At 45.4% G+C, this 26,483-nt stretch overlaps 1 protein-coding gene across 1 annotated transcript; it reads left to right on the top strand.

Annotated features, from left to right (window-relative positions):
- The first annotated feature begins 24,465 nt into the window (after positions 1 to 24,465).
- On the top strand, positions 24,466 to 26,093 carry LOC146758545 (inositol 1,4,5-trisphosphate receptor-interacting protein-like 1). The gene is made up of 2 exons (XM_085514873.1): positions 24,466 to 24,516; positions 24,883 to 26,093. Exons 1-2 carry the CDS (start codon positions 24,466 to 24,468, stop codon positions 26,062 to 26,064), a joined length of 1,233 nt encoding a protein of 410 aa, XP_085370999.1. The 3' UTR covers positions 26,065 to 26,093.
- The last annotated feature ends 390 nt before the right edge of the window (positions 26,094 to 26,483 follow it).

A 26,483-nucleotide genomic window follows, 5' to 3' on the forward strand; every position in this document is an offset into this window, starting at 1 on the left:
CTGGGGAAGTGGGCCTGTGTAAAATTAATGAAGTTCAATAAGGCCAAGTGCAGGGTGCTGCACTTGGGTCAGGGCAGCCCCAGGTATTCATACAAACTGAGGTAAGATCTCCTTGAGAGCAGCCCTGCGGAGAGGGACCTGGGGGTCCCACCAGGAGGTGGATGAGAAGCTGGATATGAGCCATCAGTGTGCACTTGCAGCCCAGAAGGCCAGCTGTATTTTGGGATGCATTATAAAAGGGGTGGCCAGCAGGGAGAGGGAGGTGATTGTCCCCCCTCTGCTTGGCACTTGTGAGGCCCCATCTGGAGTGCTGAGTCCAGGCCTGGGGCCCTCAATACAGGAAGGACATGGAGCTCTTGGAGCAGGTCCAGAGGAGGCCACTAAGATAGTCAAAGGGCTGGAGCACCTCTTCTATGAGAAAAGGCTGGGGGAACTGGGCTTGTTTAGCTTAGAGAAGAGAAGGCTCCAGGGAGACCTCATTGCAGTCTTCCAGTACTAGAAGGGAGCACTTAGGAGGGGGAATGCCTGTTTATGAGGATGAATAGGGATAGGGCAAGAGGGAATGTTTTTAAACTAAGACAGGGGAGGTTTAGATTAGAGATTAGGAGAAAGTTTTTCACCTAGAGGGTGGTGATGCACTGGAACAGGTTGCCCATGGAGGTCGTGGATGCCCCATCCCTGGATGTGGCTCTGGGCAGCCTGGTTTAGAGGCTGGCGGCTCTGCATGTGGTGGGGAGATTGAAACTAGATAATCATTATGGTCCTTTCAAACCCAGGCCTTTCTGTGACTTTGTTATTCTACGATTCAGACTCAGCTCACAGTGGATAGATGTTAGTGGGCTTTTGATTAGAACCAATTGCATCATCTGCTGCATTTCGCAACACATAAAATGTGATTAGTTTTCCATGTTGCAGAGGTAAAGCAATGTCAGCCCTCATCTAAACACTAAAGATGGTAAAGGATGTGTTGATAGATTTTATTTCTTAATAGAACCACTGATACGGTTGGTGAAGTTTCAGATCTGAAGAGCTTTTTTTTCTGAAACATTGCCAGTGTTCTTCCAGTGCATTAGGCAGCAAAGCACAGGATCCTGCCTCTGCTGTGAACATTCAGCGCCTCTGTCCTCATAGCACCACAGCCCCAGTGCTGTGCTTCACATGGGCAGCGGTGCTTCTGTCCTGAGGAAGGGCACAGCCAGTGGGGAATCCCAGTCAGTGGTTTCTACAACTGCCTCACAAAGCTGACTCTTCTGCAAGTGTCAATTTGATTAAAAAATATAATAATAATAAAAATCCTTTGTAAGACAGAAACATTTGTGTTCTCTTGCTTTAGAATTGCAAAACAATGCATCCAGGAAGAAGTTCCTTTCACCCTGAGCTGAGCTGCTGATAATGCATCTAAGCCTTAAACATGTAAGGGATTGCTCTGGCTAATTACGTGCTTCATTTTAATTGCAAGCCAGAATGAAAAGTAAAAAGGCCAAAAATACAAAATGTTCCTGTGATTTTCAGAACAGCTCCATAAGCAGAGCTTTGCTGTGCTCTAACATAGGGTGTGCCAAATGAAAACAGCAGCACATTGCACACAGAATGGCAGAGTGGCTGTGGGTGAAGCTCAGGGAGCATCATGGCCCAGGAACCAACACTTACTGCTGCACAGGTGTTAATTCAAGCTTTCGGTTGTGGGTACAGTTAATAATGCATCAAAGAAGATCTGATGTATTACAGACATCGCATAAACTATTACTGAAAACTTGTCCTCCATATTTTCCCAAGGCTCACAATCCACTTTATGAGCCTCCAAGTTGTGTGTTTTTCCCATTCGGGTGTCCCCTTTGTGCTTTATTTATTTTCCCAATTTGTATGCATTTATTCAGTCTGCACTGTATAGCAGTTACTATTTATCACTGCTCCACATGCCATGAACTCTGCTTGGCAGCACTGAGCAGTCTGGAGGCCCCATTTGTCTCATGATTGCCTTGAAAGTCCTAAGCCACCACGGCCACTCAGAAATACACACTATTTTTTTTCCTCCAGGATAAATAAATAATTCAGCAAAATGAAGCATAAACATATTTTTTTTTTTTCCCCTCAAATTTTGCTTAAATAAGAATCAAGAGTTTGGGAAGAATTTTCTCTTTTTTTGGAAAATGTTTCAGTTCTAATCCCCTTCTCATCTGCAATTTCAGGTCACCATTGCCTGCTTCTCCCAGTTCATTTCCATCTTTCCATAATGGAAAAGGGATGAAAAGAAAATGGAAGGAACAGAACACAGAACAAAAATATTGATTGATTTAAGCTTTCTTTTACTAGAAGTGGAAACTCACTGAGGAATCCCTTCCTCCAACTTTCTCTTCCTCTTCTCTTCTCTTCTCTTCTCTTCTCTTTTTCTCTTCTCTTCTCTTCTTAGTATTTATCATAGGAATGTGGTGTAGTGGGCATGGTGTGATGGGTTGACAGTTGACTTGATGACCTTAAAGGTCTTTTCCAACCTTAATGATTCTGTGCGTCTATTTTTTATACAACATAATGTCCTGATGATGGCTATCTCAAGCTGGTTCTGCCACTGCCGTCCATCTGGATGAACCCCTGTGTGCTGATGCCCCTTCCCATCATCACCCAATCCCCTGGACCATAACCCATTTCCTCTCTCCCTGACCTCACAGAAGTTACACTAGCTTCACCGAGTGTCACCATCTCTCCATTTCTGCCTTTTTTAGGACAGAAGGGTCTGGCCCAAAGATAGCATGGGTGTCTGTTTTACAGTGTAACTGCCCTGAGTAAAACTGAAAAGAATTATTTCCTTTCATTATGCTGCATTGTCAGGTGGGAATCATCATCTGTTGATTGTCATTTAAGAGCACTTTCTTACAGCTGTCATGAAAGCAGTAAAGGTAGACAGCTAATCAGACAGAAATTGCTAGTGAGCTGTCCTCCATTAGTAAAAGAGCAAAAGAGCATTATAGTTCTGTGTCCTGTCAGAATTAAGGCACTAACTGAACTGAGAAACTGTTCATCATTGCTGAAACAGAAAGACACAAAGATGGCATGATGTTTTCACCCCTGAGTTTTGTGGGATTTAGATATGATGTTTCCTGAGTACTAAGTGCAGTAAGTGTATGTAGCCTGAGCCATCCCTGGGGCAAGGCTGCTCTTTCCAGGGCTCTTAGGGTCACACAAGTTACTGGAGCCCAGCTGTGTGCTGTACTTACATGGGCACACCTCATATATAACCAAAACCATGGCATTACCGAGCATTATTGAAATCTTAGGAATCAGATTCATGATAATCCAGATCTCATGGCTGCAGCAGGCGCTCACCTGCTCATTCCCACTACTCATGGGAAAAGGCAGGATGCCCACTGCAGCTACATGTGCAAAAACATTGCTGGGAACCATAAGACTACAGCAAACAAATAACATTATCTCATACACAAGTTGTATTACTTCAATAATACTTGTTGCTGTAGTGGAAATGCTGTAGTGGCCTGAAGCAATGATGGAGCACATGGTGGGAAGGCAGAGCCAACCCAGGGGAGCTCTGACTGAAAGAGGTGGAACCAGGATCCTCCCCTTCCCAGACCTCATTAACGGGCTGGCAGTGGAGGTGAGTATTTCTTGTTGGAGATCGCTGTGTAGTTGAGGCTTTGAAAGAGTAGGCAGATTCTTATCTTTTTTTTTTTTTTTCTGTGTACACAGCTGCTCTGTTTGAGCATATCTCTGTTACAGCCTACAGTGCTGTTATTACTGCACTTTCTATTGTGTTTCTGTTGTAACACAAACCATGATTTTCTCCTCTAAAGTTGGTACTCACATGGGGAGTGTTCTTCATTTTGAAAGGTGGCAATTAAACTCAGTTTTTAAGTGTAACACTTAATGGACTTTACACAGTTCTGATCGTTGTGATGCAGTTCCCCACAGAAATGTTGCCCATTTCCACGTGGTGCTTCCCCCACCCTGTGCTGCTGCTGCCCAGGGATACCCTTGCTACTTGGGATCCCACCCAATCTAATGCCATCCCCTGACCCCATGGACAACACCTGCTCCTGCAAGTTGCAGCTATAAAACCCTTAATTGTTGCTGTTACTTAATTATGTTATATTATAATGTTACCTTAATTGTTACTCTCCTCTCTGCTTAGCTGGTGCTTCGGGATCTGTGTACTTTCTGCTCTCCACTCTTCATTGTCCTGTGCTTTGGGTCTGGGTTCTTCCCTGCGGTCTGTTCGTAGCAAACGGTGCTGCTTGCTCCCAGCTGTGTCCTAGCAGTGTCCTAGCATCACTCCTTCCCCTAGGCTGTGCCCTGTAGCACAGTCAGTGTTTTGCTGTGGGTGAGGTGTGTTGGGAGCTGCAGGAAGCAGCACTGCTGTCTCTTACCTTTACTGATTAAAAAAATAATAATAATAAAAAATGTTCACAGAGATGCCTAATTCCTGCAGCATATTTGGATTTCCTTAAGTTTTTTATAAAGTTCTCACCAAATGTTCTCTGCAAAGTAACAGTGCTGTGGGATGTGTGGAGAGAGCATTTGTTGTCTTTTGTTTCTACGTAATATATTCAGTATATATTGTTCATAGATGTTGGGAAAATTTCAGCTCCAAACATTTTGCTCAGTTGTCTTTTAATCCCAGAAAGAGACTGAAGAGAGCCTTCATCTTTCTGTATTTGTATCCCTGTGGGGCCTCAAGATTCTGGGGAGCACAGTCCCCTGAGCCCCGACACTAATGAGCCCTTCCCCTTTCTCCATTGGCTGAGCTACTCAGGGTTCACGTTCTCCTTGATTCACCAGTTTGTTGCTTTGCCCAACTAGAACCATGTTTGTATCCTGTAAAGTCTCGCTTTTGCAAACAAGATTTACTTGCAGGTGCTAAGCTAGAATCTCCTGCCATATATTTACAAGATAAGATTGCTTAACCAGATCCTTGGGGCTGAAATTCTTCTTTTCAGCTTTTTCTATGTCTTGTTTTGAGGGGACCCCATATCCTTCCCAAATTTTATTTTGCAAGGACACTTCATTCTTGTTTCTCCTTCAATAGATAACCTGGAAAACTCAGTACATAGTGGGAACACAAAGCCTGCAGATGATTCAGCCTATGCTGAAAAACTTCCATTGCTAGTGGACTTCATCACTTTCTCTCTTGATACTTAGTTGTGTGAGGTCCTTCTTTCATGCCTTTGGTGTCGGCTTTAAATAATCAGGTATAAAATCACTGATGAAGTTTATACTGCTGAAACAAAAGGCAGAGGTTTATAGTGAACTGTACACAGTGCATAACTAGGTATCTGGTATTTCTGCAAGAAGCAAATGAAATGTCATCACTGCAAATATTTGATACTGAATCAGGTCTTGGAGACAGCAAGAGGCAAATTGAATACTCAGAGTTTGAGGCAGCGCTGTCTGGTTTGGCCTCTGCCCTGCTCTGTGCAGCCATGATCCTGCCAAGCTGGAAAATGTGATGGTGAACTTCACAAAGGACATAACCAAATGTAATGGAGTTCTTCAGCACAAGGAAGAGGTGTCTATGCAAAAGATAAGGTATGGGAAGAGGGAAGGAAAACAATTGAGAAACATTCTGCACTGCATCTTGCAGCACATGAACAAAGCAGACCAGCAGCAGCACTTCTTGAAGCAGTCTCTGCTGCTTGCCTGGAAATTCACTGTTAGAAATACAGATTGCTCCTCTTCTGGGCAGGGCTGATAAACAATCTCAGTGCGGATTCCTTTTCTCTCATTAGGCCTCGTTCCTTCTGCTATATTATTTATGACTTATCTGAAAGAACAATAATTGCAGGATTGTTCAGTGATTTATGTGTCACGAGTAGTGCACATTTACTGTTTCCTTTGTACTTCCCCTTGCTTCACTGGGAGAGCAAGATGTTTATTGCATTTAAAATGGAAAGGACGCTGTGCAGCAGCACAGCGCATAGACGCCTGTTGGCTGAGCATGTCCCGATGTCACTCCAGGACAGCAGCCCCCAGCCTTGCAAAACTCATCCGAAACACCTGGCGGGGCAACCCAAGGACTCCTGTGGAACTTTTCTGCAGAGGCAACGGGGGGAGGGGGTGAAGGTTGAGTTGGGGTCCTGTGGCACAAGCGGGGGGACTGGGGGTAGACCTCTGCCTTCCCTGAGCTGCCTTGTTCCTTCTCCTAGACCTTGTAGGGGGTTGGGGCTGGGCAGTGCTGGGGGCTGCCCTTCCTGCCACCTCCCACTGCTTCTCTGTGAGCGTTCTGTGGTGCAGTCCAGAGGTGATCAGCTTAATGAAGGAGATGCGTATTGCTCTTGGCAGGTACCACTAAGCAGTTACTAGGAACCCAAACCTGCCATTATGGTGGGTCTTTTTATTTGGTTGGTTAGTTTTTTGTTTTGTTTTTAATTTATTTTTATCTCACATCTTTCTCACTGAAAGACTGAGCCTGGGCTGAGAATACGATGATTTCCCTGTGATTAACTGCCTTCAGGCAATGGGACCTCAGCCCCTGGCCTGGTCCTGGCTCCCATTTCCCACCCCTCAAATGACCCTCTGGTTCAGTGCTGATCCCCAACTCCAGTGCAGTCACTCTCCATTGGTGTTTTCATTTTTTTTTTCCTATTTCAGAGACTTCATAAAGATGGACTGAGGCTTTTGTAGCATGACAAAGACAGAAAGAAATGTGGGTAATAGGAAATAGGAGCGTGTGAATGGAGAAAGCTTGATTTCACAAACTTTGAGATAATTAGAGAATGCATGAATAAAGTCTTAGGCCCAGAATGCGGTTTGCAACTAAATTCATTTTTCCTGAAAAAGAGGCAAAATTGGATGACTTTTCTCTGTGTGGCATCATTAATACTTGAATGTTACACAAGTCTGTAAGCATCATCCTCTAATAATGGCTTTTCAATTGCTGTAGCAATGCAACAAACTGCCTGTCGCTGAGAAGTGGGTCTCTGACTGTGCTTTCCCATCCCATCAGCTGTGTGTTGTTTCGGCACTGGCTTTGTGCATTCAGCTCCCACAGCCCGTTAGTGTCTGTCACACCCTCCCCACCACCTCGCAGCCCCATCTGTGTGCTGGCAGCACTTACTCCCTTCCACTGTTGTGTAACTGCAGACCTCTGCGTTCAGAGGTGATGAAGTCACAGAGTCACCCGCACAGAGTGCAATTGGTTTTCATAAATACCATTCATTATGCAAATTCTGTATTTACAGACAGCATTAAGGTAAAGTGAATGTGAGGAGCAGAGTAATAGAAACTGTGCTTTTGACATCAGGCAAGAATATTTGACAGAAATGGATTAGTAAATGAGTACAAAGATGTTTAGAGAATGGTTGCATGGCCCTTTTTGGCTGAGAAGTGCCACAGCCTGAGCAGAGCAGAGTGGCAGTTGGTGGGTGTGCAGGTTCTGCTGAGGAGGGTCTGTCCCCCCCCCCTCCACTGCTGAGCTGCAGGATCCAGATCTTCCTTCATCCTTCCGGAGTCACACATGTCAGTACCCACCTCTCACTGGAGCAAATGTATGAACCATTCAACTAATGTCATTGCAAGCATCCTGTAGCTTCATAGTCTAGAATCTTAACCATGGTCTCCATTCTTTAAAGCAAACAAATCTACTGCTCTGGCTGTGCATATTTGTTTTGATTTTGTTTGTCTCCTTATCTGCTCCTTCCTGTGGAGGAATCAAACATACCAATTTACTCAGTGTAAAGGGATCAGCTGGAGCCTTGTAAAAGTGAGGCAAACGCTCCATTTCCCTCTCTTCATGGCTGCATTAGGTATGGCTCTGCGTCCCATGGCACCTGTACCTCTACACACTGTTGGTGTTAGGGCAGGATGTGATACAGATGTGGTGCAGGTGCTTGGTGGTCAGTGCAGGGGGTCCCACAGAGCCATGTCAGTGGGGTTCTTGTCCTGGCAGCCCCCCAAAGGGCCATCAGTGAAGGAGAGATGTCAGAGCCATCCCTCCCACAAAGAAGTGCCTCCACTCCAGGCCCTCCCCATGGGACACTGCAGCCCTGGCCAGAGCTCTGGGCCAGAATGGGGTGGGGGCCCCGATGCTCCAGTTGTGCCCCAGGGGGCTGCCAGGGCTCTGCTCCCCACTCTCGGAAACCATGTGGAGCTGCCCATAAATCCTGCTATGGCTGCAATGGTGCTGCACCATCACCTTCAAGCCTCTGTGGCCTCGAAGGACCGTGGCTGGTGATTAAAGCTACATAGAAATCTGCTTCCCGTGCTCACGTATTTTTTGCCTGCAATTATAACTTCAGGCCTGACGTATAAATTACTTTTTACTGCTGGAGCAGAAAATGTCTCCATTAATTTTGATATAGTATAAGTGCAGGCAAGGCGGATGTGATTTACAAAATGTGATTTTGTCTATGAGGTTTAAAACTATAGTGTCACCTCTGGGTTTTATTTAGCAGCACTGAAGTCAGAGTGTGATGGAGGTGAGCATTATCTTTTCCTCTATCAGCGATTGTGCAGCCTATGAGTGCATTCCTTATCAACCTTACCTAATTTTATTTTAGGAATCCAAAAATACTAAACTGAAAGTACCATTAGAAATAACAGTAGTTTTAAAATGAGAGTAGGGTTATTCTCTTCACAGTTACTGACCTTATTTCTTGCTGACACCTGACAAAGGTGGGACTAAGAGAATCTTCTCATCACCTTTGTGGGGGATGTAGGAGTTGAGAGCATATAGAATCTTCCGTCCTTCTGACATTGAAACTGCCCCCAGTTTAATAAAACTATTAGAAGTTACACCAGAAATCATAAAATTTCCCTTCTCCTTTGCGTTATTGACCTGGCTTTACCAATCTCCAGAAGAGGGTTCTGGGCTTTAAGCATCTGCCAGGCTCTGCCTCAACCCCCACCACTGTGCAGGATCTGTACCAACATCCGAGGTGACAGTGTTTTTGTATGGAACCATCACGGTCTTTGGTCAGACAGGAAGATGTGAAATGACTGATGACTCAGAAATGTACATGCTCATCATGCAAAATTACCTCGCAGCCACCTGTGTAGGGCACGTTTCCTTTTCCCTGGGGCTCTACATGTAATATCCTATTACAAGGAAGCAGTAAGAGAACAGAGCATGCTATCTATAAAATCTCTAAATATAGTTCAGCAATAATGCTGCTGCTTTCTGCAGATTAAAAAATGGACTGTTCAATCTGTAACACTAATACAATCAAGCACAATCATGAGCAGCATCATTCACACTGACTTGATTAGTGAAAAACAAAGCAGAGTGCTAATGAAGGCTCTGACAGCATTTGTCTCTGTGTTAGGATGGGATGATGTGTCTCTTCTGCAAGGCTGTTTAACTCTTATGGACTTCCTGATCTTAGGAAAATTTTCTTCTCTTTGTTTGAAGAACAGTGGAAAGATGTTATGAGCAGCCCGAAAGACTTCTGCAGATCAAAACATGGAACAGTTTAAGGGAATCCTGTTCTGCTTTATGGTTCTGGAGCAGGGTGGATTTGGGACAGTTTGGGAGGATTGGGTGGGATGGCTGCATGTGTGATCCATGAGCACCCTGGAAACAGCTTGCACTGATAAAACTGGTAAACAAATCCAACTGTGAGAAAAAAAAAATTAAAAAGTTAAAATCATAGAATCATGGAACCACCAAGGCTGGAAAAGACCTCCAAGATCATCCAGCCCAAACATCCAACCACCACCAATATTTCCCCACCGAACTATGTCCATTAGTGATGCACTACATGTTGCCTCCAGGCAAGGTAACTCCATCACCGTGGCAGTCAATTCCAGTGCCACTCATTCAGAGAATATTTTTTTCCTGACATCCAACCTGAACCTGCCCTGGTGCAACTTGAGGCCAGCCCCTCTTGTCCTATTGCTAGTTATGTGGGAGAAGAGGCCAACCCTCACCTGAATCAACTAAGTTAGTTGATAAATCAATTAAGTCAATTGACAAGATGTACTAGAACATGACAATGAGTAGTTACCCCCAGAAATAATTCACCTGCTGTAACAAGCCCAGCAAAGGAAGTACCTGCTTGGGACTGATGACAAAAAGGCCAAGGCAGACCTCTCCCCAACCTGCAGAGCACTGCCTGCACAGCTCTGCTGTAGGGCACAGCTCCTTGGGTCGCTCCTGCACAGTGCCATCCCCACTCACTGCTCTGCCCACTCAATGCCAGGATCACACCATGCACCACCACTGTCACAGCAGAGTCAGGCTTCAGGACTGGTTTTGTGGTGAGGAAGCACATCACTGTGATGATAACTCCTTGCACATATGAGTGGCATTTCCCTGTGCATTCAGTGCCTCAAGACATGGCTGTTATCCTTTCCCCGGCTCCCTGAAATGTGTTTGCTCACCTGGCTACAAGAGGTGAGTTCCTTCATGGCTCACAGCTGTTGGCTGCTGAGGGCACAGCGCTGCCTCACATCTGACGTGCCTTCCCCTCAGCAGTTTGTGAGCAATAATGTGAGTGCTGTATCAGCCCAGCTGTGTGCTTGACATAAGCAATGAGATACAGGGGGGGGCCATGGCTGAGGGTGCAAACTGCGTAACCTTTGTGTGTTTTCCAGAAAAAACAGCTGTCCTGTGCAAGATCTGCACATGTTGCTCACGATGCTCTGAGCTGGAACTGGGCCCTGAGCAGTGCAACGTGGGCATGCCCTGTAACCAGCTGACACTGCCCGGCTCCATGCGTGGTGCTTGTCCTGGCAGAGCTCATCTCTAAACTCTCACCAGTGCCTGGTCCTCAGCTGAGGGTGGTTCTGTTTACCCACCTACAAACTTCATCTTAAGCCCAGGCTGAGCACACATCAAGCTGCCAACAGCCCTCACATTGGCTTCGGACTGTTTATTGGACCAGGTGTGATTTTTTTCCCTTTTCTGTAGTATCCACCCAATTTTGTCTGCCCAAAGTCTTGATCAAAAAAAAAAAAAAAAAAAAAAAAGTGCAGATCAGGGGCACACTCTTTCCCCGTTGGAGAGGTTTTTGCCTAGATACATACATCAGGATCAGTTCTTTTTGTCCCATCGTGTGTTGTATTTTTCAGTCCTCAGAGAATTTACTATTTCTGCTGGCTTGTTTGAAATATTCAGTTTGTGCTGTTTTCCCTTCACTTGATTGTGCTCCTCTGGTGCTGCCTTTGCTCCATTATCTGTCTGATGCAGAGACACAAGGCACTGGACAGTGGTTTACACATGATCCAGAACTTCCCTCAGCCTTTGAACCCTTCACTCAAATACCCGTCTGCGTTTGTCAGACACCTCCATCGCACCACTCACATGTGCAGTAATAACAGTCTGGATCCTTTCAAGTATCAAAACTGACTCCCACTGGAAATCAGTCATCAGACAGACAAGAGACAGGCAGGATAGCAGAGAGCTGCCTGCCAACATTTTTTTCTATAAAAGCTCATGGAAGCAGGCAAAATATAAATGACTTGTCAAAGACAGCTTAAGGAGAGATACTGAGAATATAATTATGGCCACACAAATTGCAAAGATTGCTGCTGTGTGCTCAGAGAAGGATGTGTGTGAGGTACATGCTGGGGGTCAGAGCTCTGCTTTGCTCCCATGTCATGCCCACAGTACTATCTTTTCATTTATACATGAATGACTGAAGTCTTTCCTTATTAATATTTTAATTAACATTTATTATATATATGTATATATATATTAATCATCTTTTTCTCCCAATCTTAGGCTATCTTCATAAGGTGTTTGACTACCTATTTCCTTTCCTGTCACTTGCATGAAGAGAGGAAAAAACACGTGGGGATGTCTTCAGAACAACCACTGCTGGAAAACAGGGCACTGACTTTTCCTCAAAGTACTCCTACACTGGTGACTTCTGCCACCACTAAGTTCTCTGTTGGGAAGCTTAGTGCACTTTGTCCTGTCTTGCTGCAGCGCCTCCCATCTCTTATAGCCATCTCTTGCCTGAGGGACTCAGATCTCTTCCCTTGGCTCTAAATGAGAAACACCAGGAAACAAGCCCTCCTCTGGGGCAGGCCAGGTGAGAGCCAGTGGGTGCCTCCCTGCTGCTAAGTAGTTCAGGACATTGTTCTCCCAGCACAGACCTCCAAACAGTGATAACGTGTGGAAGATAAGGCTGAAGGACTTTGTCAAGGCAAGCTTGGATTACTACATTTTTTCTGAGGGGGAAATAAACCACCACCACCAACAACAATAACAACAACAACAAAGCTCTATGACTGAGAGGACGTAAATGAGCTTCTGTCATGCTGCTGCTCCCTGAGCTGGGGTGCTGTGCAGCACTCTTACATCCATCACCATAATCATGCAACACCTGACCTCCTGCTTAGAAAAGCCACCTGATTACCAGGTGAGGCATTCCAGGTTTTATCTGTTGTAGCTCTCGCCTCCAGTTAGTACTTGTGGGTAACCTCTGCTCCTTCTTCAGGAAGGTGCAGCCAGAGCTGCCCACAGACAATAGTCATGACCCATACTCCTTGTCTCTCATCAGGGTGTCATCAGCACTCTCTATGCCTGCTTTGGAGAAGTGGTTTGCATGTACTTGATAAGAGCCCTATAATCATCCCCAGTGGTGAAACTGGCTCCAGTGGGGATGAGGCAGCTCCTGCAGGTGATGCAAATGAAAGCAATGAGAAGAGGAAAGGTGTAAACATCTGCTCCAAAGTAATCCCCTCTTCTCTGCTCTCTACATTACCGATGACCCTCCTACCAACCCTGGGGTGTGTCAGCCAGACAACCACTGGTGTGGGTACATCTGGCAGCCCTGCTGCCCAGCAGAGCAGTGGGGCTTTGCTGGCACCTTCTGTTTGCAAGGCAGGAGCACAAGCTCACCCACCCTTCCCCCTTCTAATCTCTTTCACATCTGTTCTATCGTGGGCTGTGTTGCAACAAGCAGAAGCTACACTTACCTTCACCTTATGTACCAAAACCTGCCTGTGTGCAGTCACAAAATTCAGCAGTGTGAGGAAATGAGAAAATTGACACCAAAGAAAACAAGTGCAATCACGGAGCTTCCCTTTGCCTATCTGGCTGCAAATGTTCCAGCTGGTATGAAGCTTCAGACAGTGACGTGGGCCCAAGATTGTGGTGTTTTTCAGTTTTTCAGTGGTTTTCTTTCTTTTGTTTGGTTGCTTGGTTGTTTTTTTCTTTTTAATTATTATCTTATTAGAGACTCCATGCATTTCAGTTCTCCCTTCTATACACTGACTTCTGCCTGGAGCAGTGTAGGTGTGCCTCATGCAGCTGACAGGGACTCCCTTACACACCTTTGTAGCTGCTCCATCAAGCAGTGGGCTCCCTCATCCCATGTTGTTTGCAGTGAAGGACCTACCCTGGGCTGCTGGTGGCTTTTATTAATTTCAAACACTTTAATGACTACAGAAAGTACCAGGTAAAAATTAGGTGACTGCCACCTCCACTAAAGCAGTTTTTTGCATACAAATTAAATGTTGACAAGTGATAATGGCAGGCTTGCTTCTGGACTCAGAGCCAAAGGCAGAAGACTACTGCCTAATTGGGAAAAACAGCAGAAAATGAATTAAATAATAGGGATGAGGAAGATATTTCATTAGCTGATCACATATGCCAAGCAATTCATCTTCAACATTTGTCACTTTTCCAACATGAATTTTAAAAGTACGGTGCTTTATCAAATGTGTGAGGCTCTTCCAGAGTGAGTGGTGACTGACCACTCACAATGAGTTCATTAAAGCAGTTTCACACTAAAAAGAACAAATATTGGTGGAGATTAATTGATTTCCTGTTACCATACATTCAGTCTGAATGATGTAGCTGAGATGCTTTAGTTACATCCACTTCATCTAAGTCAAGTGCAGCCTTCAGTGTGCTATTCATTTAAGTTTTCCATTAGTAATGAGTGTTAGAATAAAGTTAAATACTATAACTGTCCAAGCTGTCGTTCCAGCTTTTCCTCAGCTTGCCCTGCATTCTTTGGCTAAGAGCAGATCTTACACCAAGCCACTCTTGCTGGAAAGTACTGAAGGTTCATTCACATTTCTCTGTCCCCTCAGCTCTGCCAATTACATTTTCTACATGCACCATGTCATCCTCATTACTTGCACTCACTGGATGATTTCTGATGGCTGAAGAATGAGAGAAAGCTTTACAGATGCTTTCCTCAGAGCACAAGACCTCTCCATCCCCAAGTATAGCAAGTCAGGAAAGGAAGGTAAGAGACCAGCATAGCTGTACTGGGACCTGCTTGTCAAACTGGAGAACAAGAAGAAAATGCACAGGCAGTAAAAACTGGGACAGGTCCTGTATGAGGAGTATGAGGATGCTTGTGTAGGGATGTAGTCAGAAAAGCCAAGGCCCAGCTTGAACTAAACTTGATGAGAAGAACAAGAAAGTCTTCTACAGGTACCTCAATAAGAAAAGGAAAGTCCACAAGGGTGTACCACCCCCCCCCCCCCCCCGCCTCCTCCCTCTCCCCCTTCCACCCCCCCCCCCCTCCCAAGTAGTGAGTGACACAGGCAAGCTGGTAACAACAGGCAAGGAGAAGGCTGAGGTGCAGTGAAATGGCATGTAAATTCAGGTCCAATATAGCAGTGAGCTTTCTGTATGGGAGAGGAGCATGCTCTTGCAGTGCTTCTCTATTCTCCTTGCAGCTGGATCTGAAATGTGCTGCTTGCAGCTTGCATTCACATCTGTCTGCTGTGGTTCTGTGCCTCTCTGTGTCTGCACTTTGCACTCTTGGTAGGGATGGCCTTTGGGCTGTTCTGTTACGTTTTCATTTGAAGAGAGAAGTGAAAATGTTTAATCTCAGAGATCCAGCCCTCAGGGAGCGCGCAAAAGGGCAAGAGTTTGGGCAGCATGTCTTCCCATCCCACATAGCCATGTGCCAGTCTGAAAGAACACAGACACAGCAAGCAGTGCAGCTCCAGTGACCCTTCTGTGTGGCTGTCCCAGGGTCCTTTCTCCTTTGGTTTCTGATCCCAAGAACTTTACATGGCATTCCTGGCATGAATCTGATATCTTAAAGATTATTAGGGACCCTTCAGTCACCAGCTCAGTTCTTAACTCTGGGTTACATCATCTGAAGGGGGAAAGTTCTCCATTGTAAGCTCTGGTATCTAAAGGCCAGTTTGGAGGGGAGGCAACACAGCCTGCATCTCTGGTACAAACTAATTTTGTTTTGGATTTTAGTGTGCAGGATTGTAAATATTTTAATTGCATTAAATTTCTCCTTTAATGAACAAACAGCTATATAATTACAGGAGCATATTCACATCTCTGCTGTAATGGTTGTTTAAGCATTTTAATTCTGCACTATGTTTGCAGGGTTGGACTCCTCTCTGAGAAAGTACTTTTGGGTGCAGAACAGTTCACAAGCCCTTACCTTAGGAGTGTATTTTCCCTTTAATTTACCCAGGAATATTGTGAAAGTTTGGGTATGTGCCCAAAGCCAAGCTTTGTCTTTCTGTCCTTTGATTACCTTGTCTGCACCTCCCTAAAGCCCAGAAGCAGATGGTCAAAAGCAAATTTCCAGCCTTCCACAGAAGGCCTGTGGCTGTAAGTTCTCTGCTATTCCTTGGTAGATCACATTATTTGGTTTTATAAACACTGAAGTAGAAAGCACTCAGATGCTGCACTTAGCAGCGCTGGTGTCTGGCACAAGATGGGCTATATGATTTTGTACTGACACACACACCCACTACCACTTCCACTCAATGCAACTTCCTTGTGTCTCACCAAGTAACAGCCTGTTCTTGTCCAGTAATGTCTTCATCTTCCTTTTCTCCTGCTGCCCTTCCAGCAGTGACCATTACACATAGCTTTGCCTATGAGGGTCTGCTGCATCTTCAGACCTGCAGTGTGCTACAAACTGCACTTTGTTAAGAATGGTCTCAGGATGTGCATCCTTTCATGCCAAAATCAGTTTTATAGTTTTCTTTTGTTGTTTCTTTAAATACTACATATGATTTCTTTAGATACAATATTAGCCTAATTAATGAGTGTGAGAAGAGAAACATTTATCCAGTGCCCCTTACTACCATAACATACACCTTTCAGCAGTTTTAACATTCTTGGCACAACACATATGGAGCTGGAAGGAATCAGTGGCCTGAGAGCAACTCACATCATATTGCTCCATAGGTTTGCATATAGAGCAGTGAAACAAAAACACAGGAGCTAAAGCACTGAGGTATTTTTTTCCTGGGCTTGATAGCTTAAAAAATGAATGAATAAATCACCGCATTGTTGAATGAAATGATGCAAGTATTGTGCCATCTGGCTCAGCAAGGAAGTTACTCACAACAACTGTTTTAAAGTGAAAATTGCAGTGACTGTCCACAAGCAGTAGCAGTAGACAGTTTCAGAAACAGTTTGTATCTTTAGTTATAAAAAAGATGTTAGCCCTTCATCCTACTGAAAATGTCAGACATGTATGTGTTGACTTTCTTGTTCTGTGAATCTAATGTGACCTACCAGGCTGTCACGGACTGAAGCTTGTACAGATGGAATCCCTTGCTGTCAGGCCCAGTTATTGTCAAGTCCACCAAAAAACCTTGCTGGTCATTCTCTTGTACTTCTTCCAAAACACAGGAATTCCCAGTTTCCTCAGGTCCTGCCCAAAGCACCTGGCACAGTTTAACTGCGATGGGCTTTGCCCAGTGCCAGGGGATCTTGTAGGCACGAGGAGCAGATGGATGTTGAAACTGAAAGGGACAAAGGAAATAGCCCCTGGTCTCCTGTTAGCACACTGGAGTAACCATTTATACTGTCAAATACTGCTGAGATTTAGTAAGTGCTTCAATAAGCAAATGATGGGAGGCACCTGTTAATTCTTCTTCTAAAGCAGAATTATTTTCCTTCTGACTTGGGAAACAGACATATGAGCCCAACTTTTCCCTCATAACTGTCAGTTTCATCAGATTCATTTTGGAATAACAGATCTAGCTGAAATCAGAAATAGAAAGCACCAGCCATATTTCAGACAGTGGATCCTATGTTAATTCTTTGTTGTTGCTTTGTTTTTTATTTTTGAAAAACAGAAGTTAATTTACTTATTTGGCTTTTAGATTCACAGTCGATATAACAGAAGATGGATAGGAGATTAAGTGTGGATTCCAAGGGGAGTTTTTCAGAGATTTTCATATGAGCAGTTTCTGTGGCTAATGGAGTTACTAACAGTACATTTAGGACTTGGTTAGTGTAGGCATTATAAAAAATCGAAGTGTGAAAGTTGAGCAGAGACCATAGGGCAAATGGGAATTAACTTGCTCAGGTAGACAGTTGTAAGATGAAAATTCAAGGCAGTAGCTGGATCTAAACACATTCAGGCAATGACAGAGTGCAGAGGTGAGTACGGAAATAGGGAGATGTAAATAGCTGATGGCATAAACAGTGCCAAGCTTGATTATTAGTTGAGAAATACATGGAAGAGATGGGCTGGCAGGGAATCAATTGCCCATTCATTCCTTATGCTGATGAGCTGATTACTCAGTGGGCTTTTGTGAGAGGAATCCATCGCTCTCCACTGTGCTGTGTTTTTGGGGAATCAAACTAACTGGGAACAGCTGGGACAAAGTTTGCAAGTGTTTGGTCATTGGTATAAAACAGATGAAAGTCAGTCTGTATTGCTTGTAAAGTAATTTTCCAGCTGGTGGAAGTATGAATTATGATAGGAAAGGCAAATAGGATCAGTTATAGGATTATATTTAGAATAAGAGGGATTAATGCATGTAATTTTGATGCAAAATAATGAACCAGACAAATGTGAGGAGCAAAGGGGGAATGGCAGAGGAGCAGTGAAAGCAAACCAAGATCATAGAGGGTACATACAGATGTGGCCGAGTAGACGGAAGGGAGGAAAGTAGATGAGAAATTTACTGAGGGTCATAACAAAATGAGACTTTTACAAGAGGTGGTGAAGTCCTGTGCTCCAGTTTTGCCTTCTATTGACTCCATGTGAAGATGAAGGCAGTGAAATGTCTCTGATAGGCACAGCAGGTCTCCCATTGGCATGAGGGGTTCCCTTGTTGTGAGGGAAAGGTTTGGGATCAAAGAGTTTGCCTGCCTGAATTCTTTTGAACTCATCTGTTGCCTGTAGCCTTGCCAAATTAGGCAACACCATGGTTAGCCTGTGCAGGCAGTTCTACCCCACTGTCAGAAGCTTCTTATGAATGAGATCAGAGACAAAAATTTCAGTAGGTCTTCTCACAACAAAGTGGGAACCCTAAACAGAGCCTATAGCACTGGGGAGGCAAGAATTCTGGCTCATGTGAGGGCTGAGCCCCATAATTTGCCAGACTGGACATACTGTAACTCTAAACCCATTTCCAGATTAATTACACAAAATCTGCAAACCACTGTAAAATCATTTTCATCTGCAGAAAATATATTATGGTATTTCCTCTTCTTCTCAGATTCAGTGAAAGCAAATTTTCACATTCTCCTCTGAACAGACATTGCCAGGAAAACACTTTTGAATGTGATGTGTGTTATTCTCCCATAATTCAATCCTGTACTCTGAATGCCACAAGTGTCTCTGTTATTTTGTCTTTCATTAGGCTGCGAACTCAGATCAGGAACAGTGTCTCCCCATGCACTTGCAAAGTACCAGGAAAACCAATGACTGTGTGCTGTGAATGATGAATGTGAAGCTCACTTGACCGCAGACAGTGTAGGCCAAGGGCAGTTCTAAAAAACAACTGCCTGATGAAATACTTGTGTTTCTTTGTGACGCTGAGTTCAAAATGCTGTATAAGAACCAACACCTTGAAAGAAAATAAATATTTCTATTCTTCATTTGCTTCAGGTTTAGGAGAGGGTGACCGAAGACTTCAATTAGGGTTACATCTATTCCAGAGTGAAGAACGAGCAAAGCAAATAAGCAGGCAGGCCTGGGAACAGACTTCTCAGAATGATGCAAAGATGATACACAAAAAACTTACAGGAACAATGTGTCCTAAGACACCTTCTATTTCTATGAATGTAGATCAAGTATAATAATGTGAGATTTTTAAATGAGTTAGTCTGATGGAGACCTTTATATTGCACATCTTTACTTCCATATTCCTTGCTCTCGGATTTCTGGTTATATACTGCTGGTTAAATGCTGCTAGCATTCTTCTTCTTGATATTTCTCTGGCTTGAATAACTTCTGCCATTACAGAATCAGTCTTGTCTGGAATAGAGGAGTCCTATTTCTATGATTTCACTATGTGTCTTTATGAAAGAAACATGTACCAGTCTTCAATTTGTTTTTGTTTCAATCTATATAGGACTTTCAGGACCCATTCCCAGATACAAATATTTGAGATTTTCAGTTCTGAATATCCTGTCTCAAAATACCCTGCAATGTTAACTTAAAATTCCATGCTTCAGTAGGAAGCCTCATGAATACCTGAATTAACTGAATACTTATAGAAAGCTGATACATGCAAAACTCATCCTATGAATTACACAAATGTTACCTAAAAGTGATCCTCACATGGTGCTTTCCCAGATTTTTACATGTATGTTACCAGTGCATCCAATGATGTGATTTACGTTGGAATGGTTTTATTGGTCAGTTTTTGCAACTTTGGTCTTTTTTCTTGATCAAAGAATTTCCATTTTTCTCCACTAGAAAACAGACACATTGAAGACTGCTTCGGTGTCCTAAAGATGTATTGAATCGAGCTAACACAGTATTTTCTGGGTAAACTAAGCACGTGAAAAGTGATCTTGCTTTTTTATTTAAAATTAGACAAATGCTCATGAGCTCTGGGTCTGCTTCCAAGTTGAAGAGAAATAGTTTTATTGATTTTAGTGCTCTCGATAAATTAGGAACGTGCTGAGAAAAATGCTCCACTCCCATGAGTTTGGAATTTATTTTCAAACTGAAGGGAATGTTTGCTGTGTTTACTGTGGTATTCAGGCACTGGGTTCCTTTCATCTTTCTCAAGATGCAGCTATATACAACTAGAGGATGCAAAGACAGTGAAGCATTTGTTGCTTTGTTTGTTTTGTTTTTGCATATACTGAAGGTTTTATTTCATCACCCACTTTCATGGAAGAATAATTCAGAATTAGTTCAAAGTAAAGGAGGCCTGAACTCCTTCCTTCCTCTAGCTCAGCAGAAACCAACATTTTTGGAAGATTTGCAGAGGAAGGAGCGCAATGAAAAATGATCCCACTGAGTCTGGAGTCCAACCTGTCATTGATGCAATCCACACAAAAAATCAAAGCCAACCTTCCACAGACATTCTTTGACTGAGATGAGCACCACATGCAGATTGAGGAGCAGACCTCGGTGATTACATTGCTCTGGTTGTGATAAAAGAAGGCAGCACTGGGAGGGATTCCCTCTGCTGGTCCTGGGGGGCCACAGTGATTCTTAGAAGGTCATCCTGCCTCTCTGGTCTGGGCTTGAGAGTGAAGGAGAGCAGTGTTGTGTAGATGAGCAAATCTATCTCATTTACCATTTCATGTTTTGAGAATGAATGAAAACAACTGAAAATCTGTCTCCACAACATTCTCATATAAATTATTTATATCAGGATTGTTTTCAGCCCATAGAGACTGCAAAGCAGTAAAGGTTCATCCGATCCCACAGGGATGGGCTGGCTGCTCTGATGGGGCACTGCCTGGGCTCAGCTCCATGCTCCCCCAGCAGCCCGTGCAGGCAGGCAGCAGCCAGTGCCTGCAGTCCATGCAGCCCCAGCACAGCACAGCCGGCGCACAGAAGGCTCAGCAGGTGCCGTTTCCCCCTCCTCCTCCTCCCAGCTCAGCACCCCGCAGTTGTCTCCACCAACTCTCCCGTGCAGCGTTAATGTGAGGGAAAACTGTGGCATCACCATGGTGCAACTCTGACTTCCCCTCATCCCTGATCAGTTCTCAGACAGGTGTCAAAAGAAACATGATTTCAGGAAAAAAGGGCATTAAGATGTCAGTATAGAGACAAACTCAACTTAGACTGTGAGCACATCTGTATATTCTTGATTATCTTTTTAAGAAAACTAAAAGAAATATTCCTGAGTGCTCCACTGGAAATAGTCAGCAAATAAGATTCAGTGTTCATGGAAGAAACCTCTATTATCTCTGAAACAAGTTAGCATAGCACGGGCAGTCAGCAGCCAGTGCTGCATTTACACACTTAGAATGAGAAAAGGAAAACCTGAAATTTCACACAGCATTGAAAAGAAAACTATTTTTGATATCTTAAGGCAGATGCTGGGTCGTGGTCTGATGTGTTGTGGTTCAGAAATAAAATAGGTCTTTAAAAGGAACAACAGCTCTCTTTTCTCTGGAGGAGAAGTTCAGTGAATCCTTTCAATTTCCAAAGGCGTAGAGGTCAGGCTGCCCCGTGCCCTCACTGTGTGCTTTCTGCATGAGGCTGAGATGACTTGTGTGATCTCATAGGCATGGGCTGCTTTAAAGACTGCTTTATGCAGTACATTCTGCCTGAAAAAGCAAACTTACTTTTAGTATTCCTTCACACATGATTTTGCACAGATGGCTTCCCAGGGAGTTGAACTCAGCCTGCACTGTGAATGGTTTGAAAAATGTCTATTATTTAAAAGTTTCATTGTTAGAACTAAACCCGAACTGTTAAGAAGGAGCCTCAGCCACAACCAAGAACAAGTTCAAACTCAACAAAAAGAATTGCTGGCCATCTCTCCCGTTCTTGTCTTTTAAAGCTACAATAACAACAGAAAAACAATAAAACACTTTCCAAGCTTGGGAGCACTTTAGCATCAGTCTTGCTGACAGGAGCACCTTCCTCAATTATATTTTCATCATCAGAGAAACTATGAGCCCACTGTAACTGGATAAAAGCCCTTCAAAATGAGAGCTTCCTTCAGTGTCTCACTCCCAATCAGAGGTGCTTCCACGTGGCAGCCTCCAGACCTCACAGTTTATAACAACACAATGACACTTAATGACATTTCTCATCGCATTTCTGTCTCACATGGGGAGTGCACCACTGGAGGGGATGCACTAGGCCATGTGTGAACTGACTGGAGAAGAACTGGAAATACGTCATCACTGTTTTGTTTAGAAAAGTACTTCTGACAAAAAATCACAGGTTTTTTGTGACTTCATAGAAAGATTTCTTTCAAAAATATGAAGTAAGACCTGCATAAAAACTTGAACAAGATAAGCATGATTTTCAGGTTAGTGAAAATCAAGCACATTAATAGACAGCTCCTGGTTTCTGCATACAGAGCTGATTTTCTCTCCGTTGTCTCACTTGAGGGAAATTGAGCAATAAATGATGGGAACCAGTGGAGAGCATCCTCCTTCCAGGGCTGCAAACTACATTTGTCTCAGCTGTGCACACAGTCTGCATTCACACTGTGGTGAGTGCTCACCTATGAGTGTGCAGTTCAAGTGCTTGTCCGGATTTATTTCTTGGTTGTTAATGAGTATTCAGTTTAGTTGTTTACCTGAAATGCAAAAAGTAGAGATTGGAAGTTTATTGTCATGTGCAAAATTATTGAGGGTGCACTGGATAGATGCATAATGCAAGGGGCTTTGACTGGTTTGCCTACAGAGGAACCCACATTGGTGATTCTCTGAGCAGCAGCAGCAAAGCCTCACATGTGGAGGCTGACCAGATTGCAGAAGGGGAACAGGATACAAACAGTTTGAGGAGCTGCTTCACTGACATTTCCAACACTGTTTTGGTAAAGGCCTTCGCTAAGCACAGTGACCTGAGATAAGCACAGAGTCAAGTTTAACATGCCTGAGAGGAGGATCTGGAGAGGAGGATGTCAGAAGTGCTCCAGTGTTACCATGATGACTGGCTTCCCACTTGCCCCCCATTGTAGTTGCACTGCTTGGCACTGGAAGGCACCAGCCTGGAGCTCCGGCTGCAAGGCTCCGCCAAATGCAGGAAACAACAGACACCCAGAGACTGGTGAAGTACAGAAATCTGAATGCTGAATTCGGATTCAGGAAAGAATAGGTCCTGTTTCACTGGGTTACACAGCTTCTGTTGGTTAATAATATTTATTGATATCCTTGTTACCGGAAACAGAGAAGAAGAGCGATTATCTTCTGTGGAGAAACCTACACTAGGGAACCTGCTGTAGCAGGGGATTTGGTCTAGGGGATCTCGTGAGGTTCAAATGACTTCCAACCCTGTTGATCTGGGATCTCCCCTGGCTTCAGGAGGTGACTCTGGCCTTACCTCCCAGAAGTCAATACAGCCATGGCTGGGAGCCTTGTGCTGCAGGCAGCAAGGTATGCAGGTGAAGCACAGCTGGTCTGACAGCTGCCATCACGCTCCTGTCCTACAGGGCTGTCTCCTTACCTACCAGACCACTCTGTGCCTGCAGGGCTGCCTTGGTTCAACACCCACAGGCTCCCAGCCAAGCCTTTCTCTGTTGGCCTTTGAGAAATATTCCTGCCTCGTGCACATGTGATTTTGCAACATGGGGTAGACAGCAGTTGCTCCTGCTGTTTTCTCTACAGCATAAGCTCACCCAAAGGAGCCAGAGCCCATGCAGCTGAAGAGGCTGCTGCACATGTGGGCATCCTAATCATCATTGTTAGAGCCCCTTTGAGCTGCTTGGATCGAGCCATCTGGCCTTTTGCTCAGAGGACGTTCAGACCACCGGTGGCTGAGGGAGCAATCAGCAAAGGGCTGTGTGATGTCAGGTGCTGAGACTTTGACATGACCGGCACTGATCTTCAGCTTTGTTCCCTCTGTGGCATTTCAGCACTAAAATGAGTTTCTGCATATGCTGCAAATTCTTATGTTTCCTCAGGAGCAGTAGTTTTGATTTTCCTTTTCTGTCCAAATGATTTTCCAGGGACAGTGTGTTTGGAACATAACCTGTGGGGTGGCACATGAGGAGCACAGCATCCATGGGAAATACCACCCCATTTTATTTTAAAGAAAGGCCCGGGCAGCTCCCACCTGCTTAGTAAAGAGCGTCCCCAGGAGCTCTGTCCAGAGATATGCCTCCAAATTGAGGCAGTGCCGTGGCTCAGTGGCCATGTGCCCACCCTGGGCAGCTGAGAAGGGTGGAGTCGGGCAGCCCATTTGTGACATCAGCAGGAATGCATTGCATCACAACGCAGGGGATGGGTTTAGGGCCACAGGCAGGCAGCGCTGCTGCATTTTTGACCTGGGCCAATGGTGAGTGCAGCAGCAGGGGAAGGTCGGGCTGGACGAGGGATGTGGTGCAAACACCGGCCCCTGTGGGAGCACCACGGGCAGTGCTTGGAACTGTCCCTGCCAGCACTGGCCTCGGTCCCTGCTGCCACCCAGCTCCCTCGTACCCACTGCTCCTACCTGAGCACAGGGCCATGCGGCTCCTGGCCCCGCTCCCTCCCAGCCCCACTGAGCCCCTCTCTCCCATCTCTTGCAGATCATGGCTTTGGTGTTTGTTCTCGCATTGTTGGTGCGGGCGCTAAGTGTCAGTGTCAATACTGATGTGCTCATGCTCGAGAACGTGCAGCGGCGCGAGGTTGATCTGCAAAAGCACATGATACCTCCGCAGCACGAGATTGAGCAGAGGAATGAGCAGCAGAGCTGGGTGGACATGTCATCTCTGCTCTTTGCTCTGCTGGATTACTGGAAGATCTGGTTCAATGTGGGGCTGATTCTGTTGCTCCTTTGGAACATGTTGCAGTCCATACAAATGAGCCAGCATGATGAAAGCAGCAGTGAAAATGACAGCTCCAGTGGCGAGGAGGAGGCATCGGGGGCGGAGCAAGAGGAAGAGGAAGAGGTGGAAGAGGTTGAACAGGAGGAACATCAGGAGGAACAGGTGGAACAGCAGGTGCAGGAGGAAGAGGAACAGGTGGAACAGGAGGAACAGCAGGTGCAGGAGGAACAGGAACGGGTGCAGGAGGAACAGGTGGAACAGGAGGAACAGCAGGTGCAGGAGGAGCAGGTGGAACAGGGCGGACAGCAGGAGCAGGTAGAACAGCAGGAGCAGGTGGAATTGGTGGAAAAGGAGGAACAGGAAGAAGAGGAGGATGACGAGGAAGAAGACTTCAAAGATTCAGCACTGACAAAATTTCTCACAAGGCGTGCCCTGGAAAAGGTGGAAGGAAGGGCCACCAGGTGCCCTATAGTGGAGGAGCTGATGAACGAGCTCGTGCAGACCTTCAGATTCATCTGGTCCAACAGCTTCTTCCCGGTGCTGCAGCCTGCCATTGGGGTGGGCAGTGCCTTTGAAGGCTGGAGTCCCCAGGAGTGGGACAATGTGTACTGCCTGCTCGTGCCCATAGAGCCTCCCCCCGGGCACACCTTCCTCCTGGAGCTGGGAGATGAAGGGCACGGGCTGGCAAGGAACTCCCGCGTCCGCGTGGAGCTTCAGTGCATGTGCCAAAGGGAGAAGCAGCTGGGGAATGTGCTGTGCTTCCTCCACCACCATGAGGAAGAGCTGAGCCAAAATCAGGACCCCAGCCTGCTACAGACTCTCTGCACTGACTCCTACCTGGATGTGGAGAGAACTGTCACCTGGTTCACCGTACAGGTGGCAGCAATCTGGAAGACCACCCACCACGCGCACGCCTACAGCCTGAAGGTGCTGCCTTCCAGACGCTCCTGCAAGCTCCAGCTGACAGAAGCCTACAGCGGGGAAAAAGTCCTCGTCGAGCTGCTGTTCGGGGTGCAGCAAGAATACTCGGACATCTACCTGACCAGCCAGAACACAGACGCCGGCTTTACGCCCAGCACAACATGGCCACAGAGCTGCGCTGTGGCAGAAAAGAAGTTCTTCCAGCACACGGCCAGGAGTACCGGACAGGACAGCTCCCACCTGCACTGCCTGACGTTGCTTGCCAGCATCTTAGTGGGCATGGGCTTTTCCACCTATGTCATCAAGACTCTTGTCCTCCACACTTTGGCCATCATCCCTTTGAAGAAGTGGCGCAGGAAGTATTTCCTGAATCGGATGGAGAATCTCCTGCGGTACCTGCGCTTCTGCCTGGATGAGAAATGCCTGAACCACTTCTTCCTTGGCAGCAAGTCGGTGCACAGCACGATTGTCCTGCCGCAGTCCTTCCGATCCGCCAAGCCGCTCAACCTCTTCCAGCACCTGGAGGAGGACCCGGACGCCCACTCCATAGCACTGCGTGAGTTCAGGGAGCTGAGAGATCGCTACATCAGACTGCTGCTGTTCGGACGCTGAGAGAGACCTTTGTCCGAACCCTTCTCTTGTTTTGGCTGCAAGCTCACATCCTGTGAGCAATAAGACTCTGAGACCTATTTAGGAGGCCAGAGGTGGCTGTTTCCTTGTGGCAGTCAGTGTCACGTTGGAGAGAGCTTACCAGTGGAAGATCCGGCCTGTGACCAAATGACTCCATCTTGGTATGGGAGATCTGGGGATGGAACCATTGTATCTTGTGAAGGCAAGATGCAAACAGATGCTTCCCTGCTCCCTCTGACGACCATCTCTACTGAAGATCAACATCTGAACTACGAGTCATGCTGGAAACCCAGTGGTGACTAATTCTCTCTTGCTTTCTACAAAGACTCTTTGCTTTTATTTCCTATCTCTTTTCTATCACCCGACTTCCCTTCCCCATTTCCCTAAACAACAACAACTTT

Source organism: Coturnix japonica, chromosome 13 (assembly GCF_054131305.1).
Source record: "Coturnix japonica strain WE chromosome 13, WE-NBRP24, whole genome shotgun sequence".
In the NCBI taxonomy this organism is placed as follows: Eukaryota; Metazoa; Chordata; class Aves; order Galliformes; family Phasianidae; genus Coturnix; species Coturnix japonica.